The sequence below is a fragment of the Mirounga leonina genome, unplaced genomic scaffold (assembly GCF_011800145.1).
Source record: "Mirounga leonina isolate KUSES-001 unplaced genomic scaffold, KU_Mleo_1.0 Mir_167, whole genome shotgun sequence".
Classification (NCBI taxonomy): domain Eukaryota; kingdom Metazoa; phylum Chordata; class Mammalia; order Carnivora; family Phocidae; genus Mirounga; species Mirounga leonina.
In genome coordinates this window covers 2,787,314-2,803,180 of record NW_023270422.1, presented here as the reverse complement: position 1 = coordinate 2,803,180, position 15,867 = coordinate 2,787,314, and the positions used below count along the sequence as shown (strand labels likewise).

General features: G+C 38.5%; 1 protein-coding gene across 14 annotated transcripts in view; it reads left to right on the top strand.

The window, feature by feature from the left end:
- The window catches only part of LDLRAD4 (low density lipoprotein receptor class A domain containing 4), a 432,267-nt gene that overhangs the window by 218,772 nt on the left and 197,628 nt on the right, over window positions 1-15,867 (top strand). For 13 of the 14 annotated variants that reach the window (XM_035013827.1, XM_035013825.1, XM_035013819.1 and 10 more), the window contains one exon: window positions 7,430-7,570. Coding sequence is in view for 6 of the 14 variants with exons in the window: in XM_035013819.1 (XP_034869710.1) it covers window positions 7,430-7,570 (141 nt within the window). In the remaining 8 variants the exon portion in view is untranslated. Of the gene's footprint in view, window positions 1-7,429; window positions 7,968-15,867 lie in introns of those variants that run through there. The other variant, XR_004680832.1, reaches the window with a different exon arrangement.

Genomic DNA, 15,867 nt, shown 5'->3' with positions numbered 1-15,867 from the left:
GCAGTTACTCCCGCTCAGGCAGTTACTCCCCTCAGGCAGTTACTCCCACTCAGGCAGTTACTTGGGCAGACACCGCCTACTGGTATCCCTTCTCCTACTACCGCTCCACCCATGATAGGTGGTCAATAATGTACTTAATGAAATGAAATGTAACTGAAATAGTGTTTATCCTTATGAGGTTGGAGCTGTCTGTCTGTTTCTGTTGGATGATGCCATGGGGAATTAGGTACTTTATTAAAGTTAAAGTTAGGATTGTGATAGATTTAGAATTCTACAAACATTTGGTTTTCACCGAGATTTTCACAGAGATTTCCCCCCCTTAAAATAGGATTTATACTTTTCTTGGTTATAAAGTCATTCTTAAAATTGTCAAGGAACTTATAAATTACTTAGTGACCGCAGCACCCAGAGGTAGACACTGTTCGTATTTTGAACTTTCAAACTATTTTCCCATGTGCATTGCATATATTGATAAACACTTTGTTCCTCATAGTGTTTTAAGGTAGTTTTTACCCGCTTGGTTTTAGTACTATGCTAAGAAGTTAGTAAGAATACCTCCTCACATTTTATATACAAAAAAACCCACAGAAACAAATTCATTCATTGATTGGTTTTAAACACAAAAAGAAATAGTGCTGTTTGCCAATTCAAGTCCTAAAGACTTTTACTGACTTTTAAAATGCCTTATGGTGTTTTGATGAAAGTTGGGCAATGTTTAAAGCTGCTCGAAAAGGTAATTGTAGAACTAGAAGTCTAAAGCCTGAAAATACCTTGGACTTTTAAGAGCACATTTTTCACTTATGGTTCTCAGATAATTTCAGACACATTAAAATCATCTTTTCAGCACCATAGTGGGAGTGATAAGCCATATCATAAAATGGATTGAGTTTAAAAAAAAATTTTATTACTATCTTTGATGGGAGGCTCTTCCATGTTAATCTTATTATATGGGCAAATATCCTTTTTATCATGTCATATTCATCTTTTTGAAGGACAACTGTAGTTTCAGTTAGCACCACTTAAGATATGACTTTTATTAAATGCTTGTGGGTAACTTAATTCATTACACAGAATATAAACCTTCTAATTAAATTCCCCTTTGTTCCAAATTTATAACCAGGAGAGTCCAGCTTTGTCTTTGAGGGAGGGGAGAGCATCATTAGTGATACAGTGTCTTTACATTTGACTTTCGGCATGCTGTGTAGATCACCGTGTGATATTAAGCGAGGCACACGCAACTTCTGCAGATCTCTTCCCTCAGACTTCCAAAGAGATCAGTGTTGCTAATATGTTAGATTCTAAACAGGTTACTCAAAATGTATTCTTCGCATTAAAAAAATTTTGTAGGAGAATATGCATATCATCATTCCTGTGCCATTCACACACTGTCAAAAGCTGACATTTGAGAATAGCCCTAAGAATTAGCTTTTAATTTCTGAAGATTCTAAAAGCCTTATCTTCATAATTTGCTAAATCGCTACTTTCTGGTGCTGTCATTCTGGCTCACTTTATAAAAACTACTCCAGTGTTCTAACTTCACTGAAAGCTGATAAAGGAAATAACTATATGGGGAGCCCTTTTCCCTTTTTTGACAAAATTGGTTATCTAAGATAGCTTTCATACTGTTGTATAGCACCCCTTGATAAAAACGGTGACAGACCCTTTTAAGTCTGAGAAGCAGGAAAAGTCTGTTTCTGATTAATTGAAATGCCTACCAGTCTTGGCTAGCAAGGGCTTGCCACCATGTCTCTGGTTTCCTTGTCTCTGGGGCAGCTTGTTTCCTTGGAGTTCAGTTTAATGACCAGTTACTAGAGCTCTCTTAAGTCACAAAGTTTTTCTCATTTCCCTTGCATTTTTTGGTTCATGTTTTTTGTCTTCTACTCATTGTTTTTCATTTTTATTGAACTTTACTTTTATGGTAGGTCATCCTGTACCTTGCTGGGGAGTAGGTGATGTGTGTATAAGTCAATAAAAATATTGATGTCATCTCTATGCTTGGAGATGTAAAATTATGTTGGTTGTGGTTAAGATTATTTATACTAATTTTAGAAAGCTATTAATTCTTCACCTATAGGTTGCTAACAACTAAGTTTAATCTCTGTTATTCACAATGTAGGTACATTGAGAAGGCCCCCATTACTGAGAGCAAATTCTAGATTTTAATGTCAGAAATGTTGGAGCCAGAATCACTCTTAGTTTTCAGGTTTGTGAATGATAGAAGTGTGAACTGAATGAGTCGATGTTGCTATATGAATTTTAACAGAAATAGATATCATAGACTACTTTGCCAATTCACAAAAAAGGCTGATTTTACAGCTGTGATGTAATACTGTATATAGGTCCTTATTTTGTGACTGAGATTATATCTGTGAAAACTAAGGCTTTAAAAAAGAGTATAGGAAAAAATGAAAACAACTTTTTCTTGTCCTTTCCCCCCCAGTTTTGAGATATAATGACCTATAAGTTTAAGTGAACATGTTGATTTGATATACTTATGTATTGCAAAATGATGACTGCTATCATATTAGCTACCACCTGGGTCAGATCACCTAATTACTTCCTTTTTTTGTGGTGAGAACATTTAAGACCTACTCTCTTAGCAACTTTCAAGTACTTTTTGTTGTCTTTTAACTAATAGAATGTTGACTCTACCAGGTGGATTAACTTTCATCTCTGAGATGCAAGTTTGTTCTCCTGGAGTTCAAGATTGAGCATTTATCTTTGAATCCTGTCCAAGTTTAGGTGTAAAATATAAAATTGTTAAGCTACCGGTCCTTAAAAAATTTATTTTGAAAGTAGACTATATTGGCCAATGTGTGGCTCAAACTCATGACCCCGAGATCAAGAGTTGTATGCTGTACCAGCTGTGCCAGCCAGGTGCCCCCCAGGTTTTTTTAAAAATAGGTTGTTTTTTTGTTTTTTGTATGTACATTTGGGATTCACAGAATCATTCTTTTCCTTCTTCCTCTCTCACATGGTATACTCCAGTTGGTTAATATTAGTTTGTACATAACTAGAATGATATTTAAGGCAAAAAAGTTTTCCCCTCAATTTGATAGAAATATTGGGCTTGATGTTCCATTACAGGGAATTCATTTTTTGACTTTGGGTAAGTCAGGAATTCTCTCTGGACTATTTCCTCATCTGTGACATGAGAGGTTTGACCACTGTGTCTCTAGGGCCCTCTTAGCATTAGTATTCAAAGTCATAAAATCATCAGAAAGCTTTATGTAGGAATGTAGAAGAACTAAAGAAGACCCTAAATTTGGAGGAAATTCTGTATTGCTAAGAGTATATAAAGTGATTCTAAAATCTGTTGGCTGATTCTGGAAATTTTTTCGTAAGAAATGGAGAGTTATGGCAGAAAGGAATGCTATTTTCTTCATTTATTTTTTATTTTTTATTTTTTTTAAAGATTTTATTTATTCATTTGACAGAGAGAGAGAGAGAGAGGGAGAGACAGTGAGAGAGGGAACACAAGCAGGGGGAGTGGGAGAGGAAGAAGCAGGCTTCCCGCCGAGCAGGGAGCCCAATGAGGGGCTCGATCCCAGGACCCTGGAATCATGACCTGAGCTGCAGGCAGATGCTTAATGACTGAGCCACCCAGGCGCCCCAACCATTTTCTTCATTTAAAAAGTCCCAACTTTAAGGAAGAGGAATTATTTAAGTATTACAGATTTTTAGATTATGTCTATAGCTCCTGAAGGAAAAATTAAGTTCCCAAGTTGTTCCTTCTGTAGTCCATTCCAGTATTACACATCTGAAGTCACCATGAATTTGTAGCCAAATTATTTCCAATGTCTAAACAATCTTTGATATTTTAACTTCAGGCTTGGTAGAAATACTCAACAAGTTCCACAAAGAGTGGATGAAATATAGTAAGAAAACATTTTTTTATTCTTCTATCTTCTTTCTCTCACTTTCTGAGTTTTATTTCACTGAAGATGTTTTCTGCCTTTAGTGGGTCAAAATGTAGTTTGGGGGTCACACCTGTGGTCCCAAAGCTTCTGAAATACCCTGTTGGTAGTACAGAGTTGTTAACAGCTGGGTCTTAATGTCCAGGAATCATCAAAATATCTGCCTATTTTAAGAAAAGTTTTTAGTAAGTTAGCAAATACCAACTAAACATTCCAATAAAATACTTTTAGCTAAAAAGGGCTTAATATAAGTAAGGTATCTGATTCTCACTAGGCAGTGGTTCTCCATCCTCGCTGCCCATCAGAGTCATTCTAAGGATCTCTAGTACAACCACTGCCCAGGTTGCACCTTGGACCATTGAGAGCAGTTGCTAGGCTGGGGCTCAGGCATCAGAAATGTTGAAAGATGCCCAGGTGATTCCAGTACACAGCTAAGGTTAGAGCCTCTCACCTAGGGTTCTTAGTTTGTTTCAAATATCACAATAACTTGGTTATTAGAGGACTACTCACTAATGTCTGAACATACTGGGCTTTTGGATAGCAAAGTATGGTGGAGATGGCCTTGTAAGTCAGGATCCAGTTGAAAGCTTGCCTCTCACTTGATGGAATGAGCACTGGGTGTTATATGCAACTGATGAATCACTAAATTCTATCTCTGTAACTAATAATACACTATATGTTCATTAAGTTGAATTTAAATTAAAAAAAAAAGAAAGCCTGCCTCTGTCTGGTACCAGTTATGTTACTTTAGACAGATGTTTTACTCCGCAGTTTCATTCCAGCTTTAGCATTAATATTTAACACTTAATAGCATTATAGCAATTTTATAGTATTTTCTATATCACATCCAGAAGTCAATGGATTCAAAACTTCAATCTAGTTGTTTTGATTCAAGTGGCCACGTATTGGAAAGACCTTTAGTTTGATATTTAGCCAATGACTTACCATTGAGAAGATTTAGATTTTTTGAATTTGAAATTCTATGGGTTGATACTGATGTTTGCAATTATCTAAGAAATAGGAGTTTTCTAAGCAAATCAGTAGCAAAAGCCGTGTTAATGCATCCTGAGTAATGGTAAGCCTACTTAAAAAAAATAAACTGTTTTGAGAACCTTGTTACATATGTGGGCATCCTCATTACAAATGAACCTTACACATTCATGAAAGCAGACTTGGAAAATGAGAGGCAGCTCTGGAGAGAGCCTGAGGCCAGAGCTGGTAGATTTGGACACACATCTGGATTTTGCCATTTATTAGGAGTTTAATTATGGGCAAGTCACTTAATCTCTGAGTCTTAATTTCCTCATCTATGAAATGGGAGTAATACCTACCCTAATTATTTCACAGAGTTCTTATGAAGCTTAGATTAGATCATTCATTTATTCAACAAATATGTGATTCACTGAGTACCAAACTTGCTAGGCAGCACTCTAGATGTGAAGGATATAAAGAAGGAAAATATGTCCTTGGAAAGAGAAAATATATTGGTCACTTCTCACATTATTAAAAAAAAAATTCATGTTGTAAGCCCTTTGAAGAAGGATGCTCTTTCATCTCTGTGTTTCCATGTCTTAATACCCGGCACATAACTGAGAAGGGGCTAAAATATTGATTATATAAATGAATGAATCACATAATTCATTTCCTTGAAAACATTTTGTTCTCTGGACTGGGTCTCCCTTGAACAAGTTGAAATGAGTCAAGTGTGGGGGTAGTTTCGTGTTCTTGCTGGTTTAAAGTTCCACACAAACTGGAATGTCGTAGTCTAACCTGAGATCCTTTCGAATCACAGCAATGGCTAATCTTTTAGTTGGAGTTTAATTCAATTTAGGTTAATACTCCCTTTATTCCAATTATCATTTCAGCAGCATCAGCCTATTTTTGGCTAATGTCCTTTTCATGTTTGGTATTAATCTGAAATCCAGTATTTCTTTTGGAAAGAAAGATAAATTCTTTTCTTGACATCCCTTTTTTCCATTAAGTTAAAAAAAAAGTCACTTCATAAATGTGATTTCAAACAGCTGGATTTTAATATTTCTACCTTATGGGAAGAGCATTTGGCATCAGCAGTGTTCCTACCACATGGCCTGGATCACATTTAGCACACAAACTTTTTAACCTGGACACTGTGGCCAGTGATGGACTTGTAGATGTGCATTTGGGCTATGTTCACATGCTATTCTAAACTAGGTCAGGGGGTGGGCTGGTATCTTCTAGACTCTTTTAGGAAAATGTGAACAAATGGAGAACTGTAATATCCCTTTCATACTGGGTCACAGAAATACTCTGAGGGTTTAAGTTCTTTGTCTCTTTGCAACAGGTAAAAGGATTATTCTCTTTGCAACCCCATTTGTTGTTAGGATAGCTGGAGGGGGCCTTGGTGTGCTGATGCCCAATCTTTTATTTGAATAATGGAATTTTAGAGTTGAAAGGACCTTGGATTTGATCCGGGCCTGCCACCCATATTCTAGACAGACAAAATAGAGGAGAAATGAGGAGGCTGTGATAGGCAGCATCAGCAGGGGTCTGGAATGCTTTTCTTGAGATTTGGTTTTCTACCCACGGATTTGTACATCCCCTGTGAGTTCTGCCAGCTTTTGTGGGTGCACCTAGGGGAAAGCTCACAGTCACAATGCAGAGTGACATTCCATGTAAGATAGACATAGATGTTTATGTGCCCATGTGTATATAATTGTGTAATTTCCTTTACCCTTAAATGCTTACGTTGATAGTAATGTTCAAGTTTGCAAATTTATTTCAATGTCTTACAAAAGTAAATTCCATTTTCATATATTGATTTGCAGAGATTTCAGGGATTCTATGTTCAGTGTCCCTACAGAGATTTGGGCTGGGCTTCATCATATTCTTTAAGTTACTCACATGGCCCTTGGCATGGATGCTTCTCAGGTAGCAGAGAGCACATATTATTTTCCTATGTTTTACATTATAAAGTCAGTGCTACCCCTGCTTGCTATTAAAATTGGTTTTTCTTAGGCATGAGATGAATGAATACCAGAGAGGTTAAATATTTTGCCCAGAGCTTCACAACATCCAGTGACAAATTGGAAATAAAATATATGAGCCTCCTTTTGTTAAGCTTGAGCTCTCAAGTTCTGCTGGACTCCCAGCTGCTGCTTCTAAGGCTCCCCACATTCTTGGAGGCTTGGAAAACTGCCACAGATGTTTTCACGCAAAATAAGAACCCCATATCTATGACTTTTGCTGGGCAGTTCATGGAAAGAGAGCACCTGTGTTACTCATTTTTGGGTTAGAGACATGGGGTGAGTAATGTACAGCAGGCCCCAGAGTTCCCCTGGGGGGGACACTGTCTTGTGTATTTCATAGAATGAAGGTCCTTACCAAGATAGCCCTCTCTGAGTTCAGTTTTTTGGTATCTACAGATAGACTGATTTCCCAAACTATCAGTGGCACACAAATGGGGAAGGAAAAAAAAAATTGAAGAGCATCAAGCTTGCATTGACTACTTTATGCTCTATATTATACTTTTTCAGAGTGCAAATTCACCTGCACCAGCGGTAAATGCTTGTATCTTGGTTCACTGGTCTGTAACCAACAGAACGACTGTGGGGACAATAGTGATGAAGAAAATTGTCTCCTGGTGACTGAACATCCACCTCCTGGAATCTTCAACTGTAAGTCCCTCCTACTTACCTTGGTATCATTAAGTTGGATTTTGTTTTTGAAATGGTTAGGAAGTGGGGTCATAGGGAAATGGAAAGGATGTTGATTTTTGGTTGAGAAAAGAGATTTTGTACTTTCACAAAGGGAATGTTTGTTTTTTTTCTTTTAGTATAGAAAGATGGTGTGTCTAAAAGTGGAAAATTCATTCTACTTTCAGAGATGGCCAGTGGTGCTGTGTGTTGGAATAGGCTTTGGCTACTTATCTTAGAAACACTAAGTGGATTATAAGAAATAATGTATTGGTTTAGTATTCATGTCAGTTTTGTAGAAAGTTTTTATGGTAATTTAAAATAATTTAAAAATAGTTTTAGATAAGCAAAGAAAGATATGTGGAGAACTCATAATTGATCATGTAATTAAAATAAGAAAATAGAAAAATTTATATGGGACTTGAAAAAAGGTTCTGATTATGTGTTTTTCTGTTTCGTACTACTTGGAAAACAAGTTAAGTAAGGTGTTTACATGTGTGAATCCCAAGGCTGAGGATTTGAGCATTTCTTGAACTTGAAAAGGTGAAATCAGAGTTTGAAGTTCATCGATGTTTTGATCTCATGGTTTTTATGAAGAGGAAGGAGTAAGAAGTCAGCTTTGAAACACTGCTGAACTTCTCTTAGGAAACTTGTTTTCTTGAGCTTAGTGAAGTGGGTTAGGATGAGAATGTCTGCAATAACACGTCCAGGAGGAATGTTTGCTCCTCTTCATGGGGTCCTACTGAAATCATTTGATGGAATTCAGCTTCTTTCCCCAGTTTTGCTGACATTATTTTGAAAAGTTATATTTGTTTTTTATTTAAAGATTTAAAATTTTTGTTATGGCTATCAGACTGCATAAATACTCATACTATAATGCGAAATGGGAGGAGATTTTTTTAAAAGAAATGGTTTTCTCTATTCTTGCTTTATTTTTATATTGAAGGCAAACTCAGAAAATGACCGTGCCTAGTGAGTTTTAAGCCTGTTATTTGCTTGCTAAATTCAAGAGTCTAATAGTGCAATAGTTCTTGTCAAGTTTTTCTGTTGTCAGTTTGCATTTTCTTATATTGCGTGTCCTTAGAGTCCCCTCTCTATACTTTGAGAAGAAAATTTAAGGTTAGGAGTGTACTTTCTTGGTGTTTGGTCCTTGTGTTTTCTGTGGTGATGTTTTCAAAGCCACATCTTGGTTGGGGAGAGCAGAGTTCCCTTGACTTCCCAGAATCAATAATTGAGTAGCCTTAAGGTCATCAATACTGTAATTTGCATAATGCTGTTTGCCTGGACACAGGGAAGGGATTCCCCACGGTGAATTGTCCTACTCTGCGTCTGCCTGTTGGGTTGGGATCCTGGCCACAGCACTCACCTAATAATGGGGCAGCTCTATGACCTCATCTGCAAAATGGAGCATGAGAATGGGTATTGTAAGGATTAAGTGGGATGGTCATAAAGCACTTAGAATCTTGCTAGTACTAAGCACTTGATGTAGGCCAACTAGACTCAGGCCAGTGGGTCTTAGAAGGAAAAGAACAATGTAAAGGCAATATTTTGTTTCTCTAGACTTGAGTAACAGCAAACCTATTATGTGATAAACTGCAGAGAATATTACAATTGTGTGGTACTTTCACTGGATTGGAGAGTTCTGTGTGAAAAGCAGGCAGACCAAACCTTTGGCCCTCTAACCTGCGGCACTTCGCAGACTGTTTCTCTGTATCTTGAAGGTGCTTCTCCTTCACTTTAGGATAGTTCAACTGCAGTCCTCTTATTGTATTGAAACCTCTTCCCTTCCATTCCCTTCCCTTCCTCCCACCTTTCTCCCTTTCTCATGAGTAGTGCTTTCTGGTTTTTAAAGCCTATTTCCAGATATCTTTTTCATTCATTTTTAACAATATGAATGCTTTAATTTTGCTTAAAGCTAGGTGAAGGAGTTACATCTATAAATGTTTCAACATTGCCCAGGCAACTACAAAAGTTTATCCTAAGAGGAGCCTTAAGATCCTGTTGGCAAACTGTCGGTTCCTGCTGTTCAGAAGTTAACTAAAACTTGTTGTGTCCTTATAGCTAAAATGGGAGATTAAGACAAAAGCCAGGAGCCATAAGAACAAAGGTTAGGACCATGGCTGTTGCTTCAAGTAGACTTGGGTTCAAGTTCCAGCTTAAGGAAGTGACTAAACCCCTTTAAGACTTAGTTTTCCTATTTGTGAAATGGGAATAGTTCTCTGCCATATAAGGTTGCTATGAGAATTTAAGTGAAATAATATACATGAAAAGCATAGTTTACATAATTGCATCATGACTATCATCATCCCTACTCATTGTGTGGCCATTTCTTGGGGAGGTGGACCCCCATGGCTTGTATCCTCTGTCTCCAATGCCAGGGTCACTCTTCATATGTAACAGGATCTTTCAGGTGTCCAAAGGTGAGTTCTCTTTACAGATTCTAGATGTTTCCTATCTACTTGTTCCCTGCTCAGCTGAAGGCAGCTTGCTCTGATCTGGCCAGCAGCCCCCTCTGCACTCCTTTCCCCCAGTTCTTCACAGGCACCAGAGGGAAGCAGGGTTCCCTTGTCACATTGGGACACTTGCTCTGAGTTTGTTGTCACTGGTGTGTTCTTTGTTGTCAGGAGTCTTTGGGAAAGGTTGTAGCTTCCCTGCTCTTTGTTGATGACAGAAGATGATCTAATATTGAATGAATATATTTTCTTCCCCTTACCCTACTGGGCAAGAATATAGAATTAACAGAGGATATGTTACTTCCTGTTAATAGCTGCATAATGAGGCTTAGAGGCTCTCCATTTGAAATTGGGATTTATTTATTTATTTATTTATTTATTTATTTATTTATTTATTTTTATGTTAATCACCATACATTACATCATTAGTTTTTGATGTAGTGTTCCATGATTCATTGTTTGCGTATAACACTCAGTGCTCCATGCAGAACGTGCCCTCTCTAATACCCATCACCAGGCTAACCCATCCTCCCACCCCCCTCCCCTCTAGAACCCTCAGTTTGTTTTTCAGAGTCCATCGTCTCTCATGGTTCGTCTCCCCCTCCGATTTTGGGGCGGGGTGAAATTGGGTTTTAATAGACCTACCAATGCATCTCCTCCAGCCGATGGACAGTATGCCCTTCACAGAGTACTAACTCTGATGATGAGGCGCTCCTTCCTCTCTGCCTTGAGAACTTCAAGTTCTACAGGGATTCTTGTCTATAAAATGTCACACTCCAGAAAAACACATAGTGCTTCCTCCTTGTTCCCGTATAAGAACAGGATTCATTTATTTGATCTGCTTTGTTCCCACCTGTAGGGAACATTCAGTGTTCTGCTATTTGATTGTGCTTATGGTAAAGCAAACTGGAATCTTCCGGATTTCCAGATGAGCTAGAATCAGTTTTCTGCCTATGTTATTGGCTGTGAGCATGCACCATGGCTCAGATGTTTTGATCATCTCTGTCTCTCATTTGATATTTACTAAAATTTAGCATGAATTAAAGTTAGAAAGAAAATGTTACTGTCATTTGTGAAGTCAGGAATGCTAATAATAATGGAGGCACTTACAGTAGTTATAAGTAGCTTTTCCCTTCAAAAAATGTTTTTGGAACCTAAACTGAGTGGTTTTACCTGCTTATCTACTTCTACTAACTATGGTTAGGCCATCCATTGACTGAGGCTGGTTTATTTTCCTGTGAGCCTCAAAGGGTTTGCATAGATGTGGAAGACTAGGCTGGTGTTGGTTGTCTCACATGGAAAGAATTTTGCTAGATGCACTTTTTTTACAGAAGAGGAAAAATGCTATCAGCCTAAATTGCCAGTGTTTCTCATGTCTTTACTCTTGGCTGCTCCATCAAAATATTGTACTCCTGAGCTACTAAAGAGACAAATTATACAAATAAAATGATTTATTGTATAGAAAAATAAAATATTTTTATACAAATTATTATATTTACAAATAAAATTATTAAGTGTGTTCTTTGATCATTGTACCAGGAACTGTGTGGGATGAAGAAAAACATAGATCCTGTTACCAAGGTGCTAGTCAAGTTGGGGAACTGGAAGATAAATATGAACACAGGGTAGTGAGAGCTAAGCAGTTCTAGTATTTTGTGGTTCAGTAGTTTAGAGAGAATTATTTTGGTTGGACTAGTAGTCATGGTGGCTTTCTGGAGGAGGTGTGCAGGGAGGAATGGAGAGAGACAGAGTGTCAGGACCAAGAATAGCACGATCATGGGGAGAAAGAGGGGGTAGCAGGTAGCCTGAGATAGGGTTGGAAAGGTGGGTTGGGCCCATAGAGAAAAGCCAGTAAGTCATGCTACACTTTTTGCCCATCTCTAACAAGAGATGGATTGCCTGTGGGTCTGCTGTAAATGTGTAGGGGAGACCTGCACAGCTCACCTGTCACCCTGGGTGGTGCTGGCATTGCCGCTCCCAGACTTCCAGTGAACTCTGCCTCACCATTCCTACAGGCTGAGTATTTCCTGTTACAGTACATTTTCAAAGTCCCTGTGCCACTTCTTGGTTGGGGAGAGCAGAGTTCTTTTAACTTCCCAGAAGCAATAATTGAGTAGCCTTGGAAAGAGCCATGTACTTTGGAAATACTGGCAAGAACAAACCTTCCTTAAGCAATCACAGCTAAGGAATTCATGCCACTAGACCTTAAGTAAGCTCAAAGTTGAAACGAAGCCAGCAGTTAATCAGAACAACTTTCACTTTCAGCTTCAGTGGAATTTCCAATTAACTGAGGGGATCTGATTCAGGGAAAGCGGGGAGTGGAGGAGCTCCCATCTCAACTGGAGGGGGAGGTTGCTTCTTTCTCTATAGGTGGTCTTATAAAACTGAACCTCAAAATCCAATGAACTAAAGATTAATAAAGTGGACCCAATTAAGCCAGGATTTTAACTTCAGGACTTTTTAAGAAGGAAATTTTTTTTTGGCCCAAGGCTATTTAGGGTAGTAACAACCAAATAAAATAAAATTCAACATAGTAAATCTGAGTTGAGTGTCTTTCTTCGCAGACCAGCTCTTCTCACAGTCCTCTTTCTTCCACCTGCAAAGGGACTGGCACCTGGGCTCCAGTCACCTGAGCTATACTTCCCTGTACTTCACCTTTGACTGTCAACTCCCCACCTTCCAAGTATGTTTGTTCGTTCGTTCATTCATCCATTCAGTTTTATTAAGATGGAATTGACATACAGCACTGTGTAAGTTTAAGGTATATAGCATAAGGACCTGCTGTTACATATATTGTGAAAGTTTAGTTAACACCAAGTATTTTATATTTGGGACCAGGCTCATAACCATGAGGAAAACTTATCCACAACTAGGCTTCCCAAAGACCAGGCCTCTTTTTTTGTACTGTAACTATTTCAGTTAAACATTAACAGTCACTACTGTCATCAAATATCCTGTCAGAGTTCACATTTCTTCAATTGTCTTATAAATGTGTATGTTGTTTTGTTCTGTTTACAGTTTGTTTGAACCAGGATCCAAAGAAGCTCCAAATATTTCTGCAAGAGGGATTGATACGCCCCTTAAGAATTTTTTACTCTAGAGTATACCCCCTAACTTCTTGTAATTTTTGGCAGAAGGGTCTGGGTTGTTTCTTCTGTAGGGTTTTCATACTCAGGCTTTTGCTGACTGCTTTCTCATCAAGTCACTATATGTGCTCCTCTGTGCCCTCTAATTCCTGTCAGTTGGTAGTTACATCTAGAGTTTGGGGAGATTTAGGTCTGAATGTTGTGTGTGTGAAGTAGCTTTATTGGTGCCATTGTCTTCCATCCAGAGGCCCCCTGTCTGATTATCTCTCTGTTGTGTGATTATTATTAGTCATGAGGGGTTGCAAAATAGTTGTAACATAATTCTATCCTTTTTTCTCCATTTATTAGTGGGGATGCTTCTATAAAGCAAAATTCCCCATCAATTATGTGATTACCATGAAGTACATATCGTATAGGGTCAATTTTCTTAATAATGAGAAAGTTCCCTATCACCCTCCACAGGTAACCAATGATTATGAACTGATGAATCAAAGCACATTTTTTAAAAGATTTTATTTATTTATTTGAGAGAGAGAGAGCACAAGCAGGGGGAGGAGCAGAGGGAGAAGGAGAAGCAGACTCCCCACTGAGCAGGGAGCCCCATGTGGGGCTTGATCCTGGGACTCCAGGATCATGACCTGAGCAAAGGCAGACGCTTAGCCAACTGAGCCACCCAGGTGCTCCTAAAGCACATTTGATATATATATGGAACCTTTTGGGAAACCCCCTCTGCTGTACTTGGTGACCCAACTCCCAGGTCTTATCCAGGATTCTAGATCCCCAGTGGCCTGTTTAAACAGGTGAAACTCCAGGAATGGAGCGTCTGTCCAATTCCCCAGTGCCCAGGAGCCTTATGAGCTCATTCCCTCATGCCTGTTCCTTCACCTCACCCAGTTGACTCTTCCTCTATCTCCCTTGCACTCTGAGCTTCCGACAGCCCTGTGCCTCTGAGCCCACCAACTTCTGCTGTACCCAGTTTGCAGACCCCAGGGCTGCACTCTGCTCTCCTAAATCCTGAGCATCTAAACCTGAAGCAATGATTTTTCCCTCCACCCCAGACCAGTTTCTCATTTGGTGCCTTTTTTAGTGTTTTGGCCATCTGCCATTTATATCAAGTTGGTCACCCTTCCTCTGATCCCCTCCCTAAAGCCAGAAACAGTTTCTCCTGCTTAGAACCCTTCAGCACTTGGTGTCCTTCCTCAGGTGCTGTCTGTTCTGCTTGATCATTATGTGTATACGAGTACGGTTCCCACTAGATATTAAGCTCTTTGAAGGCAGGGACTATGCTTATGTCTTTGGAATACTGATACTCCTAACATAGCATGGACAGTACATATATATATTTGAGAGTATGCATACATACTTGAGAAGTATATATTGTATTAAATTGAAAACCATTTATCCTTCCTCTGCTACTTCTCAGCATGCTGTAAGCATGACCTTCAGTGAACAGGGACTGTAAGGTTTTCTGCAGTAGCCCTGGTGCCCACAATAGTGCATGGCATATACAGCATATGGTACATGGCATAGATAGCATACGGTCTGTGGCATATATAACATATGGTAATGTGGCGCATATATAGTATATAATACATGGAATATATAGCATGTGGTTCATGGCTCTGTATGTATATGCTGAGTGAATGGATGAATGTGATTATTTTAGAAAACTCAGGTCTGACAAGGGGATGCAAAAAAATTTCTGTTTGCATGGCCAAGTACCTTGCTAATGGAACTGAAGAGTTGAAAATATCTATACAATCTTGGCAGCCTGAGTGATAGGACACAGAAAGAGATGACAATAAGGTCTATTCCCCCAATGGTCTGTCATTACAATATATATTGGGTTACCATAACCACCCAAACTAACCAGAATATAAGCCTACTTTAGCTTATTCTGTGACCAACAGTATGATAGACTTTTACTGCTTTTTGAGGTCAAGGTTTCCCAATACAGCAACCCTGGGAAGATCAGTCTTTGGCTTCTGAATATCCACATGCTTTATATGAAGGGCTGGTTCATGCCAAGCCCAGAAGAAATGTGAAATACTTCCTTCCAGGTCCTAAAGAAGTGTGAGTGCATGTGCCAGAGTGTGTGAGTGTGTGTGGTCCGTGCATCCATGCATGTGTGTAAGTATGTGTGTAGCTTCATTTACCTGATTAGTCCGAGCAGGGCAGGTCCCGATTTTATGCCAGCGTATCCCTAGCATCCTGGGTTTCTTATTACTCCTGGAGAACATATTTTCCTGTAGACTCAATGTTTTAAACTGTGATTAGGATCCCAGACTAGCCCTACAATTTGTTTAAAATATAAAGTATAATATCAGGTCCCGAGTTCCAATGCTGCAGTCACCACTTACTGACTGTAGCTTTCAGCAAGTTGCTTAACCTCTATCTTGATTTTCTCATTCATAGAATGATGATGATAATATTGGTATTTCCTTCAAAGGGTTGTTCTGAGGATTTAATAAAATAGTTTAGGTAAAGCAATTATAACAGTGCCTGGTACATAGTAAATGCTCAATAAGTATTATTACATTTACAGCCCCGTTTCTCTGTTTGCTGTCTTTTAAAATTCATTTTGGAATAATTTTCAAAGAGAATAAAGTTATAAGATTTATCCTTTTTATCATTCTGTCTCTCTATATTAACATTTTCATTTTTTCTGAACCAGTTTATAGTAAGTTGGTCTCTTTACCTCAAAATACTTCAATGTGTATTAGGATCCTAAGAAAAAGAA